Genomic DNA, 27,595 nt, shown 5'->3' with positions numbered 1-27,595 from the left:
TATTGTCTCATGCTATAGAATTAGAATTTGTAATCCCTATTCCATGACGATATCTTTGAGTTTTAATTAAGATAAGTGTTTTCCTCAAAAAGAATTTTATCAAAAAAATCCGTTTGTTTTTGTTTTTTTTATTTTAAATCATTGATTTTTATCCACCGTGGTTGTGACCCTGGTCCTTATGAGTCACTATAAATGGGAAAGTCTCCACTTTTCAGTGCTGGACTCAGCACTTGCCTCTGGCTTGAGAGGATCCTGAGATATTGGACTGTAAAGCTGTCACACTTACATATGGAAAAGCTATATTAGGTAGCTTATGTTTCTCAAATATATTTATCATTTGTCCAGGGCCGGCTCCAGGCACCAACGAAGGAAGCAGGTGCCTGGGGTGGCCAATAGAAAGGGGCGGCACTCCGTCCATTATTGGGGCGGCACGTCCGGGTCTGCGGCGGCAATTCGGTGGCAGGCCCTTCACTCCCTCTTTTCGTCTTTGACGGCAATTCGGCAGTAGCTCAATCGGGTTTTTCTTTTTTTCTTCGCCGCTTGGGGCGGCAAAAAAGCTGGAGCCGGCCCTGCATTTGTCTCTTCCTCCAGTGTCTGCTCATTAGGGGACCCATGATAACTTCAACACCTTATTTACAGATTGGAAGGATTTGAAAAAGAACTTCAATAACCATTGTTTAGTTAACCAAAACATTTCAAAAAATAATTTCTATAAAACATAACTTACAAAATATAAAATGCAGCCATCCTGAAAACATAAGGCAAAACATATTTATACCACATATGTATAGTATATAAGAAATAATACAAGATCCTGAAATGGAGTTTATAGAACATTTATTCTGAAGAAATTAATTGCCTGCCATCTTAAACAATCTGCAGTACTCCCATTCATTCTGTATCCTTCATTTGGATCTTAACAGATGTGAGGTGTGTGTGTGTGTGTGTGTGTATAGTAGCTGCGTCACTATTGTTAATATGTGTCTAATCCCAAACCTACTGATGTCATTGGAAAGGCTCACATTGACTTCAGTGGATTTTGAATTGGTCCCATAATTAATACTGGCCTGTTTAGCAGGATTTTTTTTTAAAGAGTTAATAACAAGTTCTTTTCCAACTCAGTGTTGCATGTATGATCTTGGACTAATTGGGATAGAGGAGGATATGCACCGTTGGCAGAGTGATGTGGTAGTGCTTCCGATGAGAGACTTGTAATATTTTTTTTTCACCATTCTGAACATAGATTCCAATGCTTGATTTGTGTAGACACACCTGGGAGGGGTTTTGTTTTGGCTGATTTGTCAGAACATTGGATTTTCGATCTATAGAATCACAGAAAGCTCTTAATGTGTCTTTTCAGGTCAGATTGCAAAGATGAAATCCTGGCTCTGTTGAAGTTGGTGAGAAATTTTCCACTGATTTCAGTGAGTCAGGATTTCACCCTGAGTGTATGTATATGCATGTTACAGGTACAACTAAAAATGGAATTATACTTTTGTTATTCCTTGCTTATTATTTATCAATGGTAATTGGCAACAAAAAATCCAGTTTTGTTTTTAACGTCCCAATTTAAAAATTACTTTCCATCACAAAACAGAAATCTATGGATTTTAAATTAAATCAGTTAATTTTTTCCCCCCAGTACCTAAATACATAGGTGATCTTAATCAGTTATTCTAGGCTTGACAACTATGAACCGTAGTTATGTTTATGTAATTGTTTTCTGTACATAAGAGATTTGTTTATTTTATTTTGTATCGTCTGGAGCCTTTTTAAAAAATTGGCGTCACATTAGCTATCCTCCACTCGTATGGTACAAAAGCTGATTTAAAGGATAGGTTATATACCATAGTTGTAAATTGTATTTATTTGCGGTGAAGCCAGAGTCTAACTTTCTCTTCAGAAAGGATTTTGCGAAGTTTAAATATTAAATAAGACACTTGAATTCTATTTCCAGTTCTTCCAGTGACACTGTGACCTTGAACAAATTGCTTCACCTCGCTGGCCTGCTTATGCAACTATTAATTTTTTTAATGGATGTTTCCCTACCTCATAGGGGTGTTCTGAGGCTTTTAATTAATTTCTTATAGAGTGCTTTGAGATCCTTAGATGAAAAGCATTGTCATAGTGCAAAGTGTTAATTAATTAAAATAAGCTTGGATATTTCCTTTTCAGTCTTGTGTAGAGAATTTCCTCAATATATGCTGCTTAACTCCACTCTAATCCTTACTTAATTAAATTTCTCTTAACTAGATGAAAAGTTTGGACCAATGAGAAGTTAGTATTTTAAAAAGAATAATCTTGTTTCTGCCTAGATGATGGAACATCTAGATTATACAGCGAATGAAGAAAGCACTACGACCGCCAATGAACAGTCTGGAGGACAATAATGCCGAAGACTGTGATCTAAAATAGTGGTGTTTAGATTTTATACAAATAAACTTTAGAAAATTGACTGATTTAACATTTACACTAGAGTATTTCATGTTCCAAATGAAAATTGTCTTTTTTTACACTTGCACATATTTTTATGGAAAGGGTACTATTAATTACATTATATCAAAGTGATTAAAATAAATTTGCTTTTTTAACAGACAATATATTTAGTAAAATTGTGCCTTATATCACTTTAAATAAAAGAATATTGTCTATGCAATTTTCTAAATGTGTTTATATACAATATATTTTTATACAAGTATATCTTGCCCCCATCTCCATCGGGTATAAAGTGACTTTCTGACTGATATTTGTTTAAAATTGGTTGGCTTGCACTACTAGGAATTAGAAGTTCCCTTCACAGGACTTCTCTCAAACTTTTGAATGCAAAGATTGTGTTCATTAGATTATAAAATGGTAGTGCAACTGTCTGACTGATTTAGGTCTGTATGTTAAACTATATGGCATAAGCCATAAAGGTGGATATGGTGCAACTTGCTTTCATTTTCTGCCCCACATTGGCCCATCTGTCAGTCAGCAGTGAAAACAGAACTACAATATATAATATAAACTAAATTTAATGCTTTGGTTTCTTTACCCAATTGCCTAGAACTCTAAATACAGCCCCATAGTAGTTAACCATGCAAACTTCCAGCTTCTTTTTTCCTAGAATTTCTTTAATTAGAAAAAAAAATCTCTGGAATTCTTGACTGCTTTGGATTTCTGGCCTGGCAACTTGCCCTAGAACCCCAGGCCTTGATCCTGCATCTGTGGACTTCAGTGGGTGTATGATCAGTCTCCTATAGAGGGAGAAGAATCCTCTAGATTTGTACCCACCCAATCCTGAAGTTTGGAGAGGAAGTTTTAAGAGTTATTTGTTGTTGATACTATACAAAATAAGTAAAAGTAGCTGTAATCCTTCCTAGGTTAGTTAAGGCCAAAGCATGTCTTTAATTTGTCACTTAATCTTAATTTCTGTCTTGTTTTATTGAAATGTTCTAAAAAAAATTAAAAAGGAAAGTGAGCTAAATCATTAGTTCACATTTAGAAGAGTTTGATTTTGTTAACACTTGATTTTCTTTTGGAAACTGCAAATTGAGAAGATACCGAGGGATTAGGCCCATAATACGCTACAGCAGTTATGCTAACACTTTTTGACCAAAGAGGCTTGCAGAAGCCTACAACTACAAACCACTGAAGTTCACCCACTGCTAATTTCAGGTAGCCATTTAAATATGAATCTTCTTCCTTTTCTGTAAGTGAATTAAGTTCTTACAGTAAGTGCCAGAGTGAGATCCCTGGAAACTGCAATTCAACAGCAGACACAACATGAGCAACTGCAATGCCGGCTTCCCTGTAACATCTCACTTAAGTGATTCAACCATCTCACTTAATCTCCACAGCTCAGTCAATCATTGACCTTTCTGTAGAGACTGACAACAAGGATGCCAGCTGATGGTGATTTAGCCACTTTATTTGGTTGTAACTGCACTGAAACTACCATGGTCACAAAACTGCTTTCAGGTGGTGATCGTGGTCACTTTCTACTATCCTGAGCTAAACATACCCAGGCTATATCAAGGTGAAATGCTGTCATATCCCATTATCGATTCTCTGAGCTATCCAATACCTCTTCAGTAGACTCTAGTTATTACAGTCAATTTCAGCCATTGGAAATACCTCAATGCTTAATAGCATTACAGTAAATGTTGAGGTAATCTGAAATCAGATTACAAAATTCTGTACAGAAAAATAGGGTAAGAAGTATTTTTTCTTCTTTAAATTACTTTCTATTTCTAGTGCAAACTGCTAAATTGCTGTAATGAAATTTTAGCTTTGACATGCCCAATGTCAATCAGAACGGAGTGGTAATGAGGGAGAAGTACCTGAAAATTTCATAAGAAACTAAGAGATCAAAACTTAGCGTTTTGCTGTACTTTCAAACTTTAAAGGCTTCATAAACCCATGTAAAATTACCTTGTGTTTTTTCCCTCTGGAGGAATCTCTATCTGATTTTATGTTGTTAAACTTCCAAACTATTTGATAACCAATCTAGTGTAAATTAAGGAGCTGTTTGATAGCTTGTTTAACAATGTGTTCAGCAGCTTGCTGTGAGAGGTCTGTATCGCTCAAGGCCTAATTACTGTTCTGTGAGGTTTCACACACATGGGATGTAAACTAACAATTTTTTTCTTTGAATGCTTGTGCTTGATTTAGGGAAAAAATCAATAAGATTAAAGTTCGATGTATGTAAGTAGTTAGTGTCAACTACTGAAATGTATTGTATGAATAGTTCAAGAGAACGTGTATTTTCAATTTGTTTTAAGAAGTTTTGGTTGTTTAATACTTGGGCTTTTTTTTTTTTTTTTACACTAAGAGCCTTACTAGCATTACTTAATATAAAATTGTGCTTTAACTTTTTTCATTGATTGAATACTGACAACAGCCCTCTCCTGTGCAATTTTAAATGATCACATTAAGAATGTTTTTAATAAATTCTTTTTAAAAGTAATTTGAGTAATTGCTTTGTTCCTTGTGTCTTTTTAAAAGAAAACTAGTACTATTGACAATATTAATAGTGATGCGTGGTAACATTTTCAAAAGTGCACAAGTGACTTGTGAACCTAACTCCTCGCCTAAGTCTCATGGGTCTACACTACAGAACTATATCTACATAAAACTGCATCAGTCAAGGATGTGAAAAATCCACCCCCCTGAGCAATATAGTTATATCAACGTATCCCTCCATGTAGACAGTGCTATGTCCGCAGGAGAGCTTCTCCCGTTGACACAGCTACTGCCTCTTGGGGAGGTGGATTAACTATGCTGACGGGCAAAGGTCTCCTGTCAGCATAGAAGCCTCTTCACTTAAGCGCTACAACAGCACAGCTGCAGTGCTATATGTGAAGACAAGCCCTAGGCTTCTACGTTCGTTAGACACCTCTGAAAACTTTATCCACTGTCTAAAGTACAATTCTATTTTGAAAAGGAACTGTCTTCTTTTGTTTTAAGAGTACCTCCCCAAATAAGAAGGTGCTAATCAAGTCTGGTGGTCTGTGTGAATTCTGAGTCACATCCATTTACTTTGCTGGACCTTTAGTATTGCCACTAAACACTTGCTGTGTAGCTTTTAGTGGCATGATACAGTGGGACTACTCATGACAAATACTGTGCCTGGTAGCATTTGCAGAATCAAACCCTATATTTTAACTATTGTACTTTTCTGTAGTTCCAACCTAGCTATAGGAAAGTCCCTCTGTATTCTAGTGTAGTCCACTACAGTAATTTACTAATTTCTAATCCATTACACCTCTGCAACTCTTCAGATGGTAATGGCTTTACATTTGTCACAGAGGGCTTCATTTGATGAGCGTGGTTTGCACAGTTCTAAGAATATAGTTCACCCTGAAAAGTTTATTACCAGAGAAGAAAGAAGAATGTAAGAGTGGCCATACTGGGCCAGACCAAATGTCCATCTAGCCCAGTATCCTGTCTTCCGACAGTGACCAATGCCACGTGCCCTAGAGGGAATGAACAAGTAATCAAGTGATCCATTCCCTGTCGCTCGTTCCCAGCTTCTGGAAAACAGGGACTAGGGACACCATCCTTGCCCATCCTTGCTAATAGCCATTGATGGACCTATCCTCCATGAATTTATCTAGTTTTTTTTTTTTTTGAAACCTGTTAGTCTTGACCTTCACAACATCCTCTGGCAAGGAGTTCCACAAGTTGACTGTGCATTGTGTGAAGAAATACTTCCTTTTGTTTGTTTTTAACCTGCTGCCTATTAATTTGATTTGGTGACCCCTAGTTCTTGTGTCATGAGAAGGAGTAAATAACACTTCTTTATTTTCTCCACACCAGTCATGGTTTTATAGACCCCCATGACTCCTGGGGGCATTCTGCACCACTGCACACGTGCAGAATTTATATCCCCCCTCAAATTTCTTTGCTTCTCTGTAGAAAAATGACTTCTGATGGGGAAGCAAAGGGAAGCCACAGGAGCAATCATGCCCCTCCCCAGCAATGTGGTGCATTGTTTCAGGCACCCAGAACAGCCATGGCAGAGAGGTAAATCACCATGGCGGGGTTGTTCTCTTGCATCCGGATCTCTTTCTCCCTCCCGCCTCACCCCTAGACTCTCCCCCCCCAACAGCCAAATCCCCCTGCTGAACCCTAACCACCTTTACCTAGACCTCCCACAGAGTCCCATTCCCCTTGTATCTGGAACCCTGATGAGCCCCTGTGCATCCAGATCCCCCCTGTACCTGGACCCCTATCCCCCACCAAGCCACTTGTACCCAGATTGCCCTACACAGAACCCTCTTACCCCACACTTGGATCCCCCACACTAAGCCCCTCCACATTTGGATCCTGCTGGGATGAGCCTGCCTGCTTCACAGCTGGAGTGGGGGCTAGAGCTGGTCGTGAGGAGGAGACTCTGTCCCTCTTGCTTGCTATCTTAGTACGCCTGGCTTGGAGGGACTCGGGGTGTTTCTGGGGCAGGCCTGGCCCATGTGTCAGGATCGGGTGCAGCGTCACCGCCAAGTCCCAGTCTCTTTGTTCTCACTCAGGTCTCTACAAATTCCAACCTTAACCACAGTGTGGAATATTCAGAACTAAAGATCAAATGTGTTTTCCCATTATTGCCCTACATGACCTTCCTATTGCTGTGTTGAAAATTTATACAACTGTTACAAGGGTGCACTTTGTACTGTATGCATGCACTGACTCAGAACACTATTATAGCTAACAGCTATGGAAATTAAAGTCAAATGGGAAGCAGAATTTAACAATATTTCATACCCAGAGTAACTTTTGAACTTGAATAACTAATACTGTCTCCGCTGCTACTCTGTAATACTGTCTCATTCATAGAATTGTGAAATCCTCAGCGGTGGGGTGTAATTCACATATTCAGATTAGGTCTGATCATTAATTAATGCTGCGCCTGACCTGAAACCCCAGGGGCAAACCTCCCAAACTTTGGGGCAGTTTGGATTCATGGCAAAACTTTGCAGTTGGCCTTTATCTCTAGCATAAGCTGTATCAGAACATGGCTGAACTTAGGGGAAATGTATATCCCAGCTTTGTTGCTCAGGCCTGCCTCTTCCAGAAATGTCTGTCTTACCCATGAAATAGGGAGATGGGAACAAATAACTCATTTTTTGGAGCTTATTATGTGGAAACCTAATGTCAGAACTAAAACTACCCTTGAAAAGATTACTTATGTAACCTACCAAAATGGCTTGCGTAACGGTGAGGAGTGCAGTATAAAAATGTAGATAACTTCCCATAATCAGGCATTTGCACTTACTTTTCAAATGATAATGAAATCGATAATATCAAAATAATTGGTTGGGCAGCTGAGGAGACGTCTAGACCCATTGAATGTGGGATATTCAATTTTGTCAAGGTATAGAATAAGTGGTTAGAGTGCAGTAGTCCAAGGGCAATAACATTTCAGGAAAGCAAACTGAGGAATTAAAATTTTGAATAACTTCTGTGGGAAGGAAGTATTTAATTGTGGTGCTGTAGGATTTCACAACCACCACCTCTTCTGATGATTTTAAGTGCAACAGTTTGCAATTCCTTTGTGCAGAATATAAGAGGGAAAAAACAGGGTGAAGTTAACTCAAAATTGGCTGAGATGCTGTGAGGGCTTGCTCAGGTCACCCAGAATTGTGAGCCACTGTGTTACTACTTTGCCTCAGCAAGAGTGAGCTTGGCTGCTGCTAAGTTGTGTCAGATTCCTGACCCACCACCTTGCCTGCCTTGCCAGCAAACTCTTCAGAATTCTGCCAGGTAGCACTGAATGAATCCCACTTCCCAAGTTCCTCAGAGACTGCTTTCTGCAGTGTCCAGTCCTTCTCAATGGACACTCAGAAGTTAAGTTTGCTACCTCCAAAGAGACAAAGCACACAACAGCCTTTTAAGTTATCTGAAGACTTACACTTCATTTCAAGTTGGGAGCACTGAGATGGCTTTGTAATAAAACAGTAAGTTTATTAACAAAGAATATAGGGTTAAGTGATTTCAAATAAGAGTGAAAGAGATGAAAGGTTACAGATAAAACAAAACACGTTTTTTGTGATTAAAACTTAACTTCAGCAAGTTACAATCTTTGTCTAAGCAGGTTTCTCATCTGTAGTCAGTTCCCAGAGACTTCAGTGCCCTTAATTGAAGGATTCAACTTTCTCAGATTTCAAGAACTCTGGCCTCTTTTGTCCCTCAGCTGATGGATGCCTTAATGGCTTTCTGTTTCCGCTTATATTTCCCAAAGTCCATTGTCTGTTTCAAGTGTCAGGAAGGCTTCCCGGTGGGGTAAAGCCTCTGTCCACTGTCATGATTGTTAAGTGGTCCCCTTCCCCCCTTGCTAGTTTGATGGCTTTGTTTACCTTATGTAAATATACTTCCATTTTTTCAGACCTCTCCTTGCTCAGTTTACATTGGAGACACAGTCAAGCAGGTGAGACAATGTTCCTTTGTTTAGGACATGCTGGGTTTATGCATTGCTCACTGAATGTATTTCCAGCTCACGTCTAATTCTTTATACACCAGACATACGTGCATTATGCAATAATACCAATGACCAGTGTGTTATCAGTTTGCATGTGATACCTTACATGGCACCTGTTAGATACAGATTATGCCAAGAGTGAGTTCGGGCAATGAGTATGTCAGGCCTGATGTGAGTTATGGTATGGTGTGACCTCTGCCGATTGGCATTTAGGAGCTCTGGGTCACAGATACTGAACTCCTTTTTAAGAAAACAAATCCTATCTTCAACAAGAACAAAAAAGAAAAAGCTTGGACAATGAAGGGAAGAGTATGTTCTGTATTAAAGACCATCCATCCATTTTCAAGCAGAAGGCTCCACTATCAGAATTTTAGGCAGCATGTCTCATGATGTCATAGTATGGTCCCAAAATAGCTTTTAATTAGATAATATTTGAAAAATTACAACATGCAAAGATTGTCTAGTTCAGGTTATAGGTATACTAGAGTAAAAAGATTTAGCAGATAAGCTAACTACTACTTATAATTTGAAAATTGGAATATTACCAGAAAACAGGAGAAAAGCAAGTCACACCAATCTTCATTGAAAATAAACAAACAAAATGATCCTGGCGGTTTCCCTCCTGAAAATAAGGGAACAAATAGAGAGTGAGAAATCTCTAAACCTTTGAAGAATAGTCTCATGTGATAAGGTAGCTAGTGTTTTACTATTATTTTTTTACTCAGAGCTCTGTCCAGGAGGAAGATGGCCAATAGATAAACAATATAAAATGCATAAATCAGGCCCATCAATCTAACCTGACCCAGGTAAGGATATATTACCCTCAAATCCCCTTGAATGGTTGGCATATCTTCTTTGAAGGCTATGAATCATCTTCCTTAAGATGCTGTCATTCTAACAACGGGGAAATGAACAACACTCGACTCTGCTGCCTAAAAGGGTACCTCAGCCTGTTACTTTTCATTTTTAAACACAAAGGGCTTTAAATAGGTGCCCCTGAAATATACAGTTGCTTGCTTCAAATCCATCTTGTCCTGGAAACCTGATCTTTCTGGGTTATAAGCTTGAAGTTTGACCACTAAGATTTTTGTGACTGGGATAAACTAGTTCTCTGCAATATTAAATACTTGTAGAGATGATGTAAATAACTCAAGTGGGTTAAATTATTACTGTCATCCAGCAATCCAGGAAAATTTACTAACCACCATTATGAATGTGTGGAGGCCTTCTGCAGATGTTGCGTTTTGCACTAGACCAGTCTTCATTAGGGAACTGAGCTAAGCCTGAAGCATAGTTACTATTGATTTTCAACCCTCTGCTCCTTTAAGTGATCAAAAGTCTGTGCTAAATACATGGATTTTAATCTACTTTCTGTTTATTGAGGTGTTAATGGCTTCTAACTTGAGTTCCATTCTGCTGCTGGCCATATGTAACTTTAGTGATATTTCTCAAGACTGAATTTCCAAAGCTTGTCTACACTTATCAGGGGATCGATGCATGGCGATCGATGCATCGGCGGTCGATTTAGCGAGTCTAGTGAAGACCCGCTAAATTAACCACAGATCACTCTCCCGCCGACTCCTGTACTCTACCTGAACGAGAAGCGCAAGGGGTAGGGTGACCATCCGTCCCATTTTTAACAGGACAGACCCGTATTTCAGCCCTATTGCAGGTGTCCCGCCTTTTTTTAAAAAACGGACAAATTGTCCTGTATTTTCCGCTCTTCCTGCTGGTCAGTCAGTAGTCAGTCAGCGCCGCCTCTGCCATGTCTTGTTTGTGGCTGGCAAGTAAGTGCAGGCAGGCGGTGGCTCGTCAGTGAGAGCACGTGGTGGCTTCAAGCCGGGTGGAGAGACAGGAAGATGACACGTCAGGTAGGACAAGACCCACGTGTGAGGGGTGTGTGCCACCCCTCACCATGTGAAACCTTAAGCAGGGGTTCTCAATTGGGGTCTGCAAGTGCTTTCAGGGGGGTCACTGGGCACTGATGCTGAAACCCAGAGCCTGAGCCCCAGCGCCCCCTGTGGGGCTGCAACCCCGATCCCCGGCTTCTTCTGCGGGGCTGAAGCTGGAGCCACGAGAAGGGGAGGTTAAAACCCTGATTCCCAGTGCCCGCCACAGGGCTGAAGCCAGAGCCGCAGGGGGGGACTGAAGCCCTGATTCCTACTGCCCACCGCGGGGCTGAATGCTTGAGCCCTAGCAACCTCCATGAGGCTGAAGGCAGGAGCCGCGGGGCTGGATCTTGGATCCCTGGTGCTCTCCCTGGGGCAGAAGCCCTCAGAGCCCATGGGCAGAGGTGGGGGGCACCCGGAATGTTGCCACCCCAAACTGCAGTGTATGTGAAGGGGTATCCCGGTGGCAGCTCCACACCCCACACACCACCTTCTCTCTCTGCCCTCTGGCCAGTTCGGAGGCGGGAAGCTGGAGCCGGGCAGTGTGGGGCAACTGCTCCTCTGGCTGGTGCCATGGAGCAGGCAGCCATGGTGTTCCCTCCTCGCCTGCTGGCTGCACCTCAGCTCCCAGCCCTGTTTTCTCATGCAGCCGGTAAGAGCCGTAGGGATGGGGCTGGCAGAGTCCTCAGGGAACAGGGACTGCTCCCTGCACCCTGAGCTACCCCCTGCCCGCATATAGCCCCTAGCTACCCCCTCACTTCATTCTGAGCTACCCCCTGCCTGCACACAGCCCCTAACTACCCCCCTGCCTGCACACAGCCCCTAGCTATCCCCCTCCCTGTACCCTGAGCTACCCCCCGCCTACACACAGCCCCCAGCTGTCCCCTCCCTGCACCCTGAGCTACCCCCTGCCTGCATACAGCCCCCAGCTGCCCCTTCTCTGCACCCTGAGTTGTTTTCAAACTTTTTGAGCTGAACCCTCCCCCCCCTTTGAGTTATAACTTTTGGTTCTTCTTCGAGTGCTTGTTCACATCCATTCCAATTAGGTGTACGCGCGTTGTGTGCATGGATGTTGGAAACTTTTTCCCTTAGCAGCTCCCATCGGGATGGCAGGGGGGCGCCCTTATGGCGGTATATATAGTACCCTGCTGGCCCAACCCCCCTTCAGTTCCTTCTTACCGTCCGTGATGGTGTTGGAATGTGCTCTCTTGCTTGCAAGTGATCCCTTAGCAATTTAGTCTTTCTAGTTAGAGTTGTTCTTAGATACAGTTTTTAGTTACGCGTGTCTGGGAGTTAGTTCCAGCACCAGCCTTGGGCTGCGGGGAATACCGCAAGCCCAGGGGTTTAAAGCTTGCGCCACTTGCCGCAAGCCTTTGCCCACCAGCGACCCTCACGACTCCTGCCTTCGTTGTCTGGGGGAAGCGCATCAAGCTGAGCGCTGCAAAAGCTGCAAGGCTTTCAAGGCACGAAGAAAGAAAGAGACTTTCGTCTTAAGCAGCTGCTCATGGAGGCCGAGTTGCAACCAGCTGCCCCAGACCACCTGGTACCGGGCCTGAGCTCCTCGGTGATCGGTGTACGACTCGGCACTGCCCAGGCACTGTAAATCACGGGCACCGAGACAGGCCGACCAGCCCTGGCACCGCTCGACCTCTCCGGCACCGGCCAAGCGCCATAACAAGGGGGAAAGAGGATGCTCCCCTCAAAGAGCAACCAAAACACCCAGAGAGCCTCTTAGCACTCAGAGACAGGATGCAAGTCCTCCAAGAGCCAGCACTGTTGACTCCGTGGGGGTCCAGTGCCCAGCGACTCCAGCGCTGATGAGTGTCTTGAGGAGGTCTTGGAACCCTCCTCCATGCCTGACACATTTGAGGCAGCGAAAGACCTCATCGAACTGTCGGCACCAAATCCCCTCCCTTGCAGGGAGAAGCCTCCGGCACCGCCCAGGTGGGTGCCATCCAGAGGAAAACCGGCAATGGTGCGCTGCTCAAGTTCACTGATCCAGCACCATTCACGGCACTGCTCCCATTTGAGCTCGGCGCAGCACCACTCCCTGGCAGCCACGGCCCAACATGAGGTTATGGCACCAGAGGCAGACGTGCCCATGGCACCCTCATCGAGGACTCAGCACCGTTCCACGACGCCATCGGTCGCTCGCCATCGGGGCTCAGTGCCGACCACTTCCCCGGCACCGAATGTGCGAGACCGGTCCAGGTCTCAGGACACCCGGTACTGTTCGCGGTCCCGATCATCTCAGCATTGGTCCCCGACCCGCACCTTGCAGCACTCCCTGGCTGCCCAAGGATCAGCACCACGTTGGTCCTGTCCTTCAGCTTCCCCCGGCTCCGAAGCCAATTCCGGTCGCTTTAGCTACAGCAGGCACCGGACCATGACAAGCAAAGAGTCCCACACAGCGTAGCAGCCGCAGTGGCCGCTCCGGAACAGTGACCCTTCTGGACCCCATGGGCCTACCACCAACAACAGGGCACCCTTTCTAGAGCTTCTAGATCTGGTCACTCAATGAGATGCCACTCAAGGTCACCATATAGGCACACCTCGAGGACAAGAGAGGCCATGCTCTCTAGACTGCCCTCGGCTCCCCAGAAGCAGCCTACAGCAACAGGTCCATTGCCCACACCATTGCTGAAGCAGATTACGTCTCAGGAGGGGGTAACCTTGTCAGGCCCCAACACCGCCTAGGGCTATGGGGAATTACAGGAAGGCCAGAACGATGGCAATCAGCCGCAGCTCACGTCCTCCTCTTCCCCAGATGAAGCAGTGGCAGGTACATCGGTTTCAGGATCACCACCGTTCGACCATAGGGCCCACCAAGAGCTTCTTGGATGAACTACCCTCAAGATGGGCCTTCAGGCGGAAGAGACTGTAGAGACGGAGGATCTCATGGTTGACATCCTGGCTCCAGAAGGTCCCTCCAGAGTCGCACTACCTCTGATTAAGACCATCCAGAGCAACTACAAGACTATCTGGCAAACCCCGGCCTTGATCACACCGACAGCCCGGGTGGTGGAAAGAAAATATTTCGCTCCATCCAAGGGCTACGAGTTCTTGTTCTCCCATCTTACTCCCTGCTCTCTGGTCGTTTCAGCTGTAAACGAGAAGGAAGGCCAGGGTCAATAAGCCTCGGCTGCAAAAGCCAAAGAGGCCAAATGCTTAGACCTCTTTGGTAGGAAGGTCTACTCGTTGGAAGGCCTCCAACTTTGCATAGCCAACCAACAGGCGACCTTAACAGACACAATTTCAACTCTTGGAACGCTATGTCCAAGTTTAAGGATCGCCTGCCGCAGGACTTGGACCCAGAGTTCACCGTGCTAATCGAGGAAGGGAAAGCGGTAGCCAAAACATCGCTGCAAGCCTCCCTTGATTCAGCCAACTCTGCAGCCAGAACCATAGCCTCAGAAGTGGTTATGAGGCGTTCAACGTGGCTGCAGTCATCCAGCCTCCCTCCCGAGGTCCAAAACACCCTGCAAGACGTCCCCTTCGAAGGCTCGGGCCTCTTCCAAGCAAACCGACTCCAGGCTGCACAGCTTTAAGGATTCCAGAGCCATGATGAAATCACTGGGGATGCATACACCATGCATACACCAGAAGAAGCCCTTCAGGCCGCAGCCTCCGCAGCAGAGGCAGTACCAACCTCGCCCCAGACAAGACCCGTATCGCAGGCGAGGCAGAAATAACAGGCGTAGGCCGTCCAATAACACGCCTAACCAAGGCCAGAATAAGCCCCAGCCAGGGAACAAGCAAAGGTTTTGAAGACATGCATGAGGACAGCCTACCAATCCAGTTCCAGGATCCATCCCCCGGGTTTTTAAACCGGCTATCCCACTTCTACCATGTGTGGTCCCGTATAACTTCGGACCGCTGGGTCCTACACACGGTACAGGTGGGATACTCCCTCCAGTTCTCCTCCTTCCCTCCCTCTCACCCCCCTTCCCTGTCCTTCTTCAGGGATCCCTCTCATGAGCAACTCCTTATGCAGGAGGTCCGTTCGCTCCTCGATATAGGGGAAGGTTTCCCAGGAGCTAAGGGGAAAGGGACACTACTAGTTCCCAAGGCAAAGGGGGGGTCTCCGACCCATTCTAGACCTTCGCAGACTCAACAAATTCATGGTCAAGCTCCAGTTCTGCATGGTCTCCCTAAGCACTATCATCCCGTCTCTGGATCCAGGAGATTGGTACGCTGCCCTTAACATGAAGGATGCCTATTTCCCCATTGCCATCCATCTGGCACACAGACGCTTCCTCCAGTTTGTAATAAACCAAGAGCACTACCAGTTCACGGTACTCCTGTTCGGCCTGCCCATGGCCCCCTGCATGTTCACCAAGTACATGGCGGTGGTGGCAGCCTTTTTGCGCAAAAGACACATTCGAGTGTACCTGTACCTCGACAATTGGCTTCTGACAGGACGATCCAAAGATCAGGTACAGTCCCATATGACACTTGTCAGGGACACCTTTCGCAGATTGGGGCTCCTCCTCAACGTAAACAAGTCGTCACTCATACCGACCCAAAGGATAGAGTTCAGGGGGCGGTCCTGGACTCAGGCAAAAGCGAGCTTCCCAGAGCCCAGATTTCAGGCCATAGAGCAAATTGCCAGGACAATGCTACAGTACCCCACCACTACCATCAGGAGTTGCCTGAAGCTAATAGGACATATGGCAGCCTGTACGTATGTGGTCAAGTATTCCAGACTGAGGCTCAGGCCCATACAAACGTGGCTCGCAGCATGTTACTGCCTGTCCTGAGACAGCCTGGACCTGATAGTAACGGTACCCGGGCAAGTCCATGAGTCCCTGCGTTGGTGGCTGGACTGACCAGTAGTCTGTGCAGGAGTCCCCTTCGCCACGCCCCAACCTTCTCTGATGCTAGTAACAGACGCGTCAGATCTGGGCTGGGGTGCACACTTAGGGGATCTGAGGACACAAGGTCTGTGGTCCCAGGATGAGATACCCCTCCATATCAACTTGAAGGAGTTCAGAGTGGTTCATCTGGCCTGTCAAACCTTTCACGCCACTTTGCAAGGTCACAGCATGACAGTCCTCACAGACAACACTGCCGCCATGTTTTACATAAACAGGGTAGAGCTCACCCTGCCACAAGGCTCTTCTCCTCTGGGACTTCTGTATAGCCCAGTCCATTCAGCTGGAAGCATCTTACCTCCCCAGGGTAAAGAACGAGCTGGCGGATCACCTTAGCAGGTCCTACCAGGCTCACAAGTGGTTGATCCGATCGGACGTCCTGCAGTCAGTTTTCCAAAGGTCGGGTTATCCCCGAGTCGATCTCTTCGCCACCAAGGACAACAGACAGTGCCCTCGGTTCTGCTCATTTCAAAACCACAGCTTGGGCTCGATGTCCGATGTGTTCTTAATACTGTGTGGTGAGGGACTGAAGTACGCCTTCCCTCCAATTCCGCTGATCCACCGGGGCCTGCTCAAGATTCGCAGGGACAGGGTGATGGTAATTATGATTGCCCCATCATGGCCACGGCAGCACTGGTATATGACACTCCTAGACCTGTCCGTAGATGCCCCGATAGCCTTGCCCCTGTACCCAGACCTGATCACGCAGGACTGCAGGTGCCTTCTCCACCTGAAGCTGCAGTCACTGCACCTCATGGCTTGGAAGCTCCATGGCTAAATACCATGGAGAGCCAGTGCTCTTAGCCAGTGAGACAGATTCCCCTTGGTAGTAGCAAACCTTCCACCAGGGCAACTTACCTGGACAAGTGGAAAAGGTTCTCCTGCTGGTGCGAACCCAAACGTCTTCTACCGCTCCAGGTTTCTATCCCGGTTATTTTGGACTACCTGCTGCACCTCAAGCACCAAGGCCTGTCACTTTCTTCCGTCAGAATGCACCTGGCGGCTATCTCAGCTTTCCATCCAGGGAAATCTGGGCACTCAGTGTTCGCAAATCCCATGGTTGTGTGCTTCCTCAAGGGTCTGGAGAGAGTGTACCCTTACTCTCGTCCACCCGTATCTACCTGGAATCTGAACCTGGTCCTCTCCAAACTTATGAGCCCACCTTTTGAGCCCCTGGCCACTTGTTCCCTCCTTTACCTTTCATGGAAGGTAGTGTTCTTGGTGGCCATTACCTCAGCAAGGAGGGTATCTGAACTGAGGGCTCTCACCTCTAAACCCCCTTATACAGTGTTTCATAAGGACAAGGTACAGCTTAGACCGCACCCTAAATTCCTCCCCAAGGTGGTCTCCCAATTCCACATGGGGCAGGATGTTTGCCTGCTGGTGTTCTTTCCAAAGCCCCTCACGAGCCCGCAGCACCACAGCTTACACACGCTGGTGTTCGAAGAGCCTTAGCGTTCTACATAGAGTGCATGAGGCCTTTCTGCAAATCAACCCAACTGTTCATGGCCATAGCTGATAGAATGAAGGGCCTTCCGGTTTCCGCGGAGCGCATATCGTCGTGGATCACAGACTGTATTCGCATGTGCTATGAGCTGGCCAAGGTCCCAGTCCCAGCAATCACAGCCCATTCGACGAGAGCGCAAGTGTCTTCGACTGCCTTTCTGGCACAGGATCCCAACCAGGAGATCTACAAGGCAGCTACCTGGTCTTCAGTGCATACGTTTACAGCCCGCTATGCCGTCAACCAACAGGCCAGAGATGATGCAGCGGCTGGCAGAGCTGTCCTCGAATCAATCGTTCCCTGACTCCTACCCAGCACCGATGGTCAGCTTGAAGTCACCTAATTGGAATGGACGTGAACAAGCACTCGAAGAAGAAAAGACGGTTACTTACCTCTCGTAACTGTTGTTCTTCGAGATGTGTTGTTCACATCCATTACAATACCCACCCCCCTTCCCCTCTTGTCAGAGTCAACAGCAAGAAGGAACTGAAGGGGGGTCAGGCCAGCAGAGTACTATATACACTGCCATAAGGGCGCCATTCTAGGGGGCTCCCCTGCTGTCCCGATGGGAGCTGTTAAGGGAAAAAGTTTCTGACATCTGTGCACGCGACGCACGCACACCTAATTGTAATGGACGTGAACAACACATCTCAAAGAGCAACAGTTACGAGAGGTAAGGAACCGTCTTTTGTGCATCCCTTCCGTCACAACCAAGACAGGCTGGGTGGCCTCCTGAGGTGAGTCGGGGGTGAAGGTGGCACTCCCTCCCCGGACCAACCATGTGGAGCTGGTTTGAGCCCTGCTGGCCACTGTCCCCCAAAATAGAAGTCATACTATGCCTATGCCTGAGTTTCCGCCCCAGGTCCCTGAGGCTCCCCTTTCCCTTCTGGGCTCTGGAGTTTTTATAGCATGTTGGGGGGGCTACTGCATCGTTCTGATTGATTGCTGTTGAATACGAGCAATTTTACAAGGTATCCCGTATTCAGCACAGGGAAATGTGGTCACCCTAGCATAGTATGGACCCCACGGTAAGTAGATCTAAGTACAACAACTTCAGCTACGTTATTCACTTAGCTGAAGTTGCGTAACTTAGATCGATCTCCCCCCGTAGTGTAGACAAGGCCATGATATTCTATTATTATAGTCTCTCACTTTCTCAGTAGGTGACACATCCCCTCTGTGGTAACTCAGCTGTAAATCTCAGAGGCTTCTGCTGCAAGCCTGTAGGCATAGGAGCTTTCTAATCAGGTCATGACCCATAAAAGTTAGTCAACAGCTGCTAGATGTACTGTATAAATTACTTTGCTTTTCCTTTTTGCTCCTTGTCAACACAAAATGTCCCAAGGTAACCAATTACATTTAGAAATAGTTTTATCCTTGTTTTGTTCCAACGAAAGCACCATCAGCAGGTCAAGCCCCAAACCCAACAATAAATACACATCTGCCCAACTTGGTGTGTGAGAGAGAGGAGTTTCCAGTTGCCTGAAAGCAATGAATTACATCAAACAATTCCTCAACCTCCACCACCACTGATCAGTCCACAAAGAATTTACTTTCCATAGCAGCACAGAATAATTAATCCTGACACATCCAGAACTGAGCAAGAAACGTAATATAAAACAGCTACAACTCCTAAGGCAAGGGCTTCTTCTTTTCTAGCTCAAATCACCTCTGGAGCTCCTTTGCACTCACCTAACTCCAAAACAACTTATTTTGTAATAGTTCATCCTTTCTTTGGACTTAATCCTCAATGAGGATAAATGCTTCTGATAAATTAAAAGTGACAAGTTATACTGTGTGAAGAAAGCTTTCTGCTAATTTTTAATGATGTATTGAGGCACTGAACACCATGTTTAACTTCAAATAAACTCATGTAGCACATTTATTTTACTATGCAAACAACTGCTCTATTTTTTCATTAAACTTTTTTTTTAAACAACAGAGAAATAATACTTTATTAATATGCTGTAGCAGATCTTCTACAAACCCTTACTCATGTGTGTAGCCCTACTGGCTTCAAGGGTGAATTGAATGGCTAAAATTTTTCAAATCAGGCCCTATGTTAGTGCAGTGCGATGATGAAATTTTTAAATGCACAAAAGACAGGGAATTCAAAGTTACAGTTCTCTCAGCAGCTGAGATGCAGCCACATTAGACATACATATATTTGACATAAAGGTTAATGTCATATAAAATAACACAATAAACATGTTACAAATACAAGAGAGGCCTGAGTTACTCTTCCAGTAGGAACTGTAACTGACTTTCCTGATTTTGGTACACTTAAAAGCTCACCAATAATATATTTTGCACTTTATTTATGTTATATTTCAAAGCTTTGTTATGGTTTAGTCTGATTAGTGAGAGAGACAAGGTAGGATTCTTTCCCTTGAGAGTGCTATCAGAAGGTGGTGATTCGACATCTTGCTAAACCAACTCATCCTTATGGATTTATGGCTATCGGCTGCAGAAAACCAGCAAACAGGTATTTCTCCTTTGTGCTGCTTTTTTTTAAAGAAGTGATACGCAATCACACAAGAGGGTAAAAAATATTTTCTTACCTGAGCTGCAAAGAGATGCATAATAAGAGAAGAAGCTTCAGCACTGACAAATTTCAGAACAGCAGCCGTGTTAGTCTGTATCCGCAAAAAGAACAGGAGTACTTGTGGCACCTGAGAGACTAACAAATTTATTAGAGCATAAGCTTTCGTGGACTACAGCCCACTTCTTCGGATGCATATAGAGTGGAATAAATATTGAGGAGATATATATACACACATACAGAGAGCATAAACAGGTGGGAGTTGTCTTACCAGCTCTGAGAGGCCAATTAAGTAAGAGAAAAAAAACTTTTGAAGTGATAATCAAGATAGCCCAGTACAGACAGTTTGATAAGAAGTGTGGGAATACTTACAAGGCGAGATAGATTCAATGTTTGTAATGGCTCAGCCATTCCCAGTCCTTATTCAATCCTGAGTTGATTGTGTCTAGTTTGCATATCAATTCCAGCTCAGCAGTCTCTCGTTGGAGTCTGTTTTTGAAGTTTTTCTGTTGTAATATAGCCACCCGCAGGTCTGTCATTGAATGACCAGACAGGTTAAAGTGTTCTCCCACTGGTTTTTGAGTATTATGATTCCTGATGTCAGATTTGTGTCGGGGTTCTGCTGATCGCCATATTTGGGGTCGGGAAGGAATTTTCCTCCGGGGTAGATTGGCAGAGGCCCTGGAGATTTTTCGCCTTCCTCCGCAGCATGGGGTGGGGGTCGCTAGCTGGAGGATTCTCTGCGACTTGAAGTCTTTAAATCACAGAATTTGGGGACTTCAACAACAGAGTCAAGGGAAAGGGGTTGGGTCAGCTTTTGTGGCCTGCATCATGCGGGAGGTCAGACTAGATGATCATAATGGTCCCTTCTGACCTTAAAGTCTATGAGTCTATGAAAGAGTGAGCAGTTCAGGACAGGGACACTCATAGACTCATAGACTTTAAGGTCAGAAGGGACCATTATGATCATCTAGTCTGACCTCCTGCACAACTCAGGCCTCAGAATCTCACCCACCCACTCCTGTAACAAACCCCTAACCCAGAGGTAGGCAACCTATGGCACGCGTGCCGAAGGCGGCATGCAAGCTGATTTTCAGTGGCACCCACACTGCCCGGGTCCTGGCCACCGGTCTGGGGGGCTCTGCATTTTAATGTAATTTTAAATGAAGCATCTTAAACATTTTAAAAACCTTATTTACTTTACATACAACAATAGTTTAGTTATATATTATAGACTTATAGAAAGAGACCTTCTAAAAACGTTACCATGTATGACTGGCACACGAAACCTTAAATAAGAGTGAATAAATGAAGACTCGGCACACCACTTCTGAAAGGTTGCCAATCCCTAACCTATGTCTGAGTTACTGAAGTCCTCAAATCGTGGTTTAAAGACCTCAAGGTGCAGAGAATCCTCCAGCAAGTGACCTGTGCCCCATGCTGCAGTGTTTATCCAGTGCCTAGAATGTGGTGCCCCATAGCTAGTACAGTAATGCAAATAAATAAGGAACTAACTGAGGAACAAGAGAGCAAAACACAGAGAGGTGTTTCCCCTTTTTCACTGATTTACATAAATGGAATATAGACTGAAGAAGAAATCCTTGTGGTACTCCTATGAGACAGAAGTATGAAAGTTACTTTTCCCACAAAGATTTGTCCTAAATAAAAGCCATTTAATTAATGTATATTGTACATTTAAACCACGTCAAGGTGTTGAATTTTTAGTGTCCTTTAATATATGCCTGGGGTGTTTTTGTTTGAAAGTATTAGGATATAACTGAGAAATGTTTTCATCGCTGGTGTTGAACTCGCCCATGTATGTCATGAAGACTTCTGACAGGATATCTCATGGTTCTTTCTACTGCAGTAAGCTGAGCCGATCTATAATTCTTTCCTAGTGAATTGTGGGAGAACTTGTCTGTGCTTCTGAGCACTGGAGGACTATCAGCGCTCAAGTGGTTAAACTGAGTCCACGCTACAAAGTGTGTGGATTAACAGCCAGAGTGAATACAGCACTTGGGGGGCTGAGTCAGCTAGCCTGGGTTGAAAGCACCACTAAATGTGGGTGAGAGGGTTTTGTGGGTGGGCAGAAGAGGGATTAGGGGCAACATTTGAGTTAATTCCGCTGTGAAGAAATATCTTTATAATTCTTTTAATAGCAATTTACTTTTTTGTTTAAATTTAATGTTTCTGCATCTCAAGTTGAAGGCAAACATTTCCACTCAGCTTAACCTTATATATGTAAGTCAGGGGTGGGCAAACTTTTGGGCCTGAGTGCGACATCTGGGTATGGAAATTGTATGGCGGGCCATGAATGCTCACGAAATCAGGGGTTGGGGTACGGATGGGGGTGAGGGCTTCAGCTCAGGGTGCAGGCTCTGGGGTGGGGCTGGGGATGAGGGGTTGGAGGTGCAGGAGGGTGCTCTGGGCTGGGACCGAGAGGTTCAAGGGCAGGAGGGGGATAAGGGCTGGGGCAGGAGGTTGGGGTATGGGGGAGGGTCAGGGGTGCAGGTTCTGAGCGGTGCTTACCTCAAGCAGCTCCCAGAAGCAGCCGGCATGTCCCCCATCTGGCTCCAATGCAGAGGTGCGGCCAGCTGCCCCTGCAGCTCCCATTGTCCGCAGTTCCCGGCCAATGGGAGCTCTAGGGGTGGCGCTTGGGGCAGGGGCAGCCTGCAGAGTCCCCTGGCTGCCCCTATATGTAGGAGCCAGAGGGGGGACATGCTGCTGCTTCCAGGAGCTGTGCGGAGTGGGGAAAGCTCCCGACCCCACTCCCCGGCTGAAGTGCCGGAGCGGGACAAGCCCCAGACCCCGCTCCCCGTCGGGAGCTCGAGGGCTGGATTAAAACATCAGGAGGGCTGGATGTGGACCCTGGGCCATAGTTTGCCCACCCCTGATGTAAGTAGTCCCATTGCTTAGACTTAAACGTGTGTTAAGTGTTTGCAAGATTGGGGTCTAAATCTGTAGTATGTGACTTTTTTAAACAGATATTAAGACATGCTAGTTAACTTTAAATATTCATAATTTTCTCTACACTGTCATTGACAATCTCACAGCTATTATAATTTGTTTCTCAAATATACATCTCTGAAACATTGTTCCTTAAAAGGATTTTAAAAACTAACCCTTTGCTCATACACTCATTATGTTTGCTGTCTTAAAGTATGTTTGTTAGTGCAAGATAGAGACTGCTGAATCCTTGAGACCTCCTGAAAACAAGGTATGTATCTCTCGAGTCAACTGGCATAAATATAAGTGAAATAGCTAATTAGGAGTTTTAAAACTGTGTAACAGCCAATATACTTCGAGGGTGAAACCTGGCTCCATATAGTAACTTGCTGAAATATTCTATGATTGGTCCATAAAAGGAAGGTGTATTTTGGGGAAAATTTGAGAAAAATCTCTTCTAAAACCCTGCCTCAATTCCAGGAATAGGAGGAAACCCTAGGAATGGGAAAAAATCATGGGTTGTGATTTTTGCTGCATTCTACAATATTCTACACATTCTAAATTTTCACTTTGAAAAATCAAGCTTGTCTTTTTTCTGTTGTGAAGCTGCAACTGTCATAATGTGAAAAGATGTATTGCTACCTTGTTAATGAACCAACTTTGTGCAAAAAACAACAACAACAAAAGAAACCTGTAGCTGGGCAAACAACATTGGCAACAAAGCTGAGAACTCCCAAGTCCCACCCACTAACCAAGATAGCAAGCACTTTAAGGTATAATTAAACTATAATGTGCCAGATTCTTACCTAGTGTAAATCAGTGTAACTTCACTAACTTCAATGGAGCTATGCTGACTTATACCAGTTAAGGTTCTGGCCCAATGTAAGGAGAATCACCTACCTAATAAAGTTATAGGTATAGAATAACTCTAGCAATTGTTCCTCTTCTCGGCCCCTGGAGCAGGGACTTTTCCTGAAAAAGGGATATGGTCAGAGTGTCCTCCTGTTCTGACAATCCCCAGCCACTGTAATAGCTCTTTGGGGATTGTGAATAGTTATGTGTAAGTTCATAGAAACATAGAATATCAGGGTTGGAAGGGACCTCAAGAGGTCATCTAGTCCAACCCCCTGCTCAAAGCAGGACCAATCCCCAACTAAATCATCCCAGCCAGAGCTTTGTCAAGCCTGACCTTAAAAACCTCTAAGGAAGGAGATTCCATCACCTCCCTAGGTAACCCATTCCAGTGCTTCACCACCCTCCTAGTGAAAAACTTTTTCCTAATATCCAACCTAAACTTCCCCCACTGCAACTTGAGACCATTACTCCTTGTTCTGTCATCTGGTACCACTGAGAACAGTCTAGATCCATCCTCTTTGGAACCCCCTTTCAGGTAGTTGAAAGCAGCTATCAAATCTCCCCTCATTCTTCTCTTCTGCAGACTAAATAATCCCAGTTCCCTCAGCCTCTCCTCATAAATCATGTGCTCTGGCCCCCTAATCATTTTTGTTGTCCTCCCCTGGACTCTTTCCAATTTTTCCATATCCTTCTTGTAGTGTGGGGCCCAAAACTGAACACAGTACGCCAGATGAGGCCTCACCAATGTCAAATAGAGGGGAATGATTATGTCCCTCGATCTGCTGGCAATGCTCATACTTATATAGCCCAAAATGCCGTTAGCCTTCTTGGCAACAAGGGCACACTGTTGACTCAAATCCAGCTTCTCGTCCACTGTAACCCCTAGGTCCTTTTCTGAAGAACTGCTGCCTACCCACTCGGTCCCTAGTCTGTAGCAGTGCATGGTATTCTTCTGTCCTAAGTGCAGGACTCTTTAGAGGAATCTTTACAATATATCACTATTGGAAGATAAAATGTTGTTCACAGACACTTCTTTGAAAAAGGCTCAAAGTAACTGAAGTGAATTACAATGGAAATAATCAGACTGAATTAACTGAAGATCACAGAATGATCCTTCTATGTGTTCCAGATATGCATCCGAAGAAGTGGGCTGTAGTCCATGAAAGCTTATGCTCTAATAAATTTGTTAGTCTCTAAGGTGCCACAAGTACTCCTGTTCCTTCTATGTGTGTATCCCTCTAGAAACTGAGCCATGTGCCCTATAAAAACCATATTGTAAAGTGACCAACCTATAAAATGAGAGAGACAAATATGTGCTTGGGGGAGAAGGCTTGGAAACTCCACCTTGTTAAGAAAGTAAATGAGGTTCGTTAATTACCCTTTTCTGCCATCTATGACTCTAATAAGGGGAAAAAATGTTTCTACACAGAGTCTATTTGACCTTGGTTGGGGTATTAACCTGATTTTCTTATCAGTTAGCAATTGTGTTTGGCTTAACTGCTTGCATACCAGCACATACTTTCAATAACTTGAAATGTACATCCATAGGCTCACTAAGTATAACTGGTCATGCATCCAAAACCAGACTTCTTCATGAATTACCCACTTCTTTTATTGTAAGAAGAAATTTCCATTTGTCTTTCAATGGGAATCTCAGTATTTCTTCTGCATGCACATGAGAGCAGTTAAGCAACTTTTTCCAAATATTGTATGCTTGCTCTGTTACTGATTATATTGCATTACTGGGACAAGGGGCATTCTTAAAGAGCCTCCTTATTATCTCTTAGCACTTTTTATTGCAATGAGATCAAGTTACAACTGGTTTAGTGAGATGTAAATCCTAGTAGGCATGAGATTCCTAAATCTCTGGCAAGTATTAGATCGCTGTGATGCTATATTTCAGCTTCGCTAGTAGCCGTGGTAATTACAAAATAAACAATTGCCCAGAATAAACAGTCAGTGACAGGTTGTTCGTTTGTTTTTCAGATGTAAGAATGAGATGAAAAAAGACCTTAATTTAAAGGAATAAAGCATCCGTTTTGAATTTAATGATAAGAGTAGACTGCATCAGCTAAAGGGGAATTTAGTGGAATATAAAATGACGTTTAATTATTTTCCCTTTATTCACAGGTGAATAAATTCACAGGTGACGATGGACATCCCACATGGAAGAAAAAAACGGTGTCTAAAATTAACGAGCATTATGGTTGGAAAGCCATTAACCCTTAATTAGAACTAGTAAATGTGTAACCTTCTAAAGCATTCTGAAGTTTACTTTAATGCCTGAAAATGTATTTCTCCTCACCACCTGCATCTAAAAAAGAAGTCTGAATATCAGGGATAGAAACAAAAGATTTCATATATGATCTATGAACAATTGACTCTTTCTAGGTGACTAACTCTACTGATTTGTGGGCTATCCTGTTTGTAAACTCAAAGGATTAAAGGGGGCAAGGTACTTCCTTGCACCTCATACCATCTGTTCCATGGCATGGGGAGTAGTAGGCTCTGTGGAGATGCTATTCCCCTACCTCGCACAAACGGGTGACCCTGCTTCCCCAGAGCAATGGTGAAAGAGAAAGGGAGACTGACACCTTTAATTACAGTCTCCTTCCCAAGCTGCTCCAGCAGCAGCTGTCCCATCTTACTCTCGGCTGATCACAAACTGTTTAACTAGCAAAGGGCTAGATTGTCAATCTAATTGCAACTTTGCAGAATCAGTAGGACAAAGATGTGGTTTATTCCTGGCCTCAAGATATGTTCTCCTAAAATGATAGCTTGTACAGGAATGTCTCAATCAATGTTCTAATTTGGCCTCCAGCTACCTACCTCTTGATTCTTTTGGCTTTACAGCACATTGAAATACCTGTACCTTCTGCAGAGAGAGGAGACTGTATTGTCTTCAAGTCAGCATCAGATGCCAGTCTCCTGGGCTAAAGCTGTCTAGATTTGTTAGGCTGATTTTAAAGTGGAAGGAGGAGGCCGACAAAGGGAGCGCATTCATTCATACTAAATATTCTCTGGCTAACGAAGTGATAAGGTGGAAAAGAGCAAGGAGGAAATAAATGGATGTGCATAGATTAAGGGTCTGATTTTCAGAGGTGCTGAACTCCCTGAGCCTCTTTTGCATTTAGATGGAGTTTAGGGTTTCAGCACTTTAAATCAAGCCCCAAGAGTCTATGTTCCAGTGCTATAAGCATGGGAAATAAGCCAGACTAGCCCAAAATGATACTTTATGAAGAGGAGTGTGACCTAATCGTCATAACCAAAACTTGGTAACCTTGACGGGTATAACCTGTGGAGATGAGAGAGAGATATGAAGATGAGGAGGAGACAGAATAGAGGCACTCTGTGTCAAAAGTACTTACAGCATTGGTGGGAATCCCACATTCTTGCTGCTTTTCCCCATGGAAAGCCCTTGAAACTCCTCTGGAAGATTGCCTCTGCTGCTACCCTTTGTTGTTTCTCACCCAGCATATTGGTTACAATAAAATGGACACCATTCTTGTCAGTGTCACCCAGCTGTCTCTGCTGGGGAGGCAGCACTAAAGAGCTGAGGTGGTGCAATCTTCCACTTCTTGTATTCAGATCTGTTGCAACTTGCTACCAGTTCTTGGTGCAGCACTATGTGCTCACTTGGCATATAGGAATGAGTGATGTTCTAAAGTGGCTGGCCCACAGAGAGGATCAGACCTACTGCTCCTGTTAGTAGTTGGTTATCCTTCAGTTCAACTTGCAGAGATGTGTGACTTGGAAGCTGAAGGACCAGGATGTTAGTTCCAGCTATCCGTTTGTGTGACTGTTACAGAAATTTGTCTGTTGCTTGCAGCCCCTGGATTTGTCACAACAATGCTATCCACTGCTAATCTCACAGATATTTGTCTCTGTTACTGGAACTTTAAATGGAAAAATCATTCCCTTCTACAAGAGTGTCAGTGCAGGGAAATATCTGCAGATCAGTTCCATATAATTACATCAGAGCTTGTTTCTTATGGAATGTGAATCAGTTTCCTGAAAAAGTATTTTGAT

General features: G+C 44.5%; 1 protein-coding gene and 1 long non-coding RNA gene across 5 annotated transcripts in view; one reads left to right on the top strand and one right to left on the bottom strand.

Annotated features, from left to right (window-relative positions):
- SPPL2A (signal peptide peptidase like 2A) overlaps positions 1-4,948 on the top strand; it is a 49,813-nt gene extending 44,865 nt beyond the window's left edge. For all 4 annotated transcript variants that reach the window (XM_065559375.1, XM_042845666.2, XM_005307265.5 and 1 more), the window contains one exon: positions 2,316-4,948. In XM_065559375.1, the coding sequence (XP_065415447.1) occupies positions 2,316-2,347 (32 nt within the window). In that variant the 3' untranslated portion in view covers positions 2,348-4,948. The remainder of the gene's footprint in view (positions 1-2,315) is intronic.
- Positions 495-27,068, bottom strand: LOC122172756 (uncharacterized). Its single transcript, XR_010590982.1, has 3 exons — positions 26,935-27,068; positions 9,502-9,578; positions 495-628 (listed from the first exon to the last, which is right to left on the bottom strand). It is a non-coding gene; the product is annotated as an uncharacterized LOC122172756 (long non-coding RNA).
- Positions 27,069-27,595: the final 527 nt, after the last annotated feature.

Source organism: Chrysemys picta, chromosome 10, assembly GCF_011386835.1.
Source record: "Chrysemys picta bellii isolate R12L10 chromosome 10, ASM1138683v2, whole genome shotgun sequence".
Lineage (NCBI taxonomy): Eukaryota > Metazoa > Chordata > Testudines > Emydidae > Chrysemys > Chrysemys picta.
The sequence above is the reverse complement of the archived record's forward strand: the minus strand, read 5'-3'. Positions and strand labels throughout refer to the sequence as shown.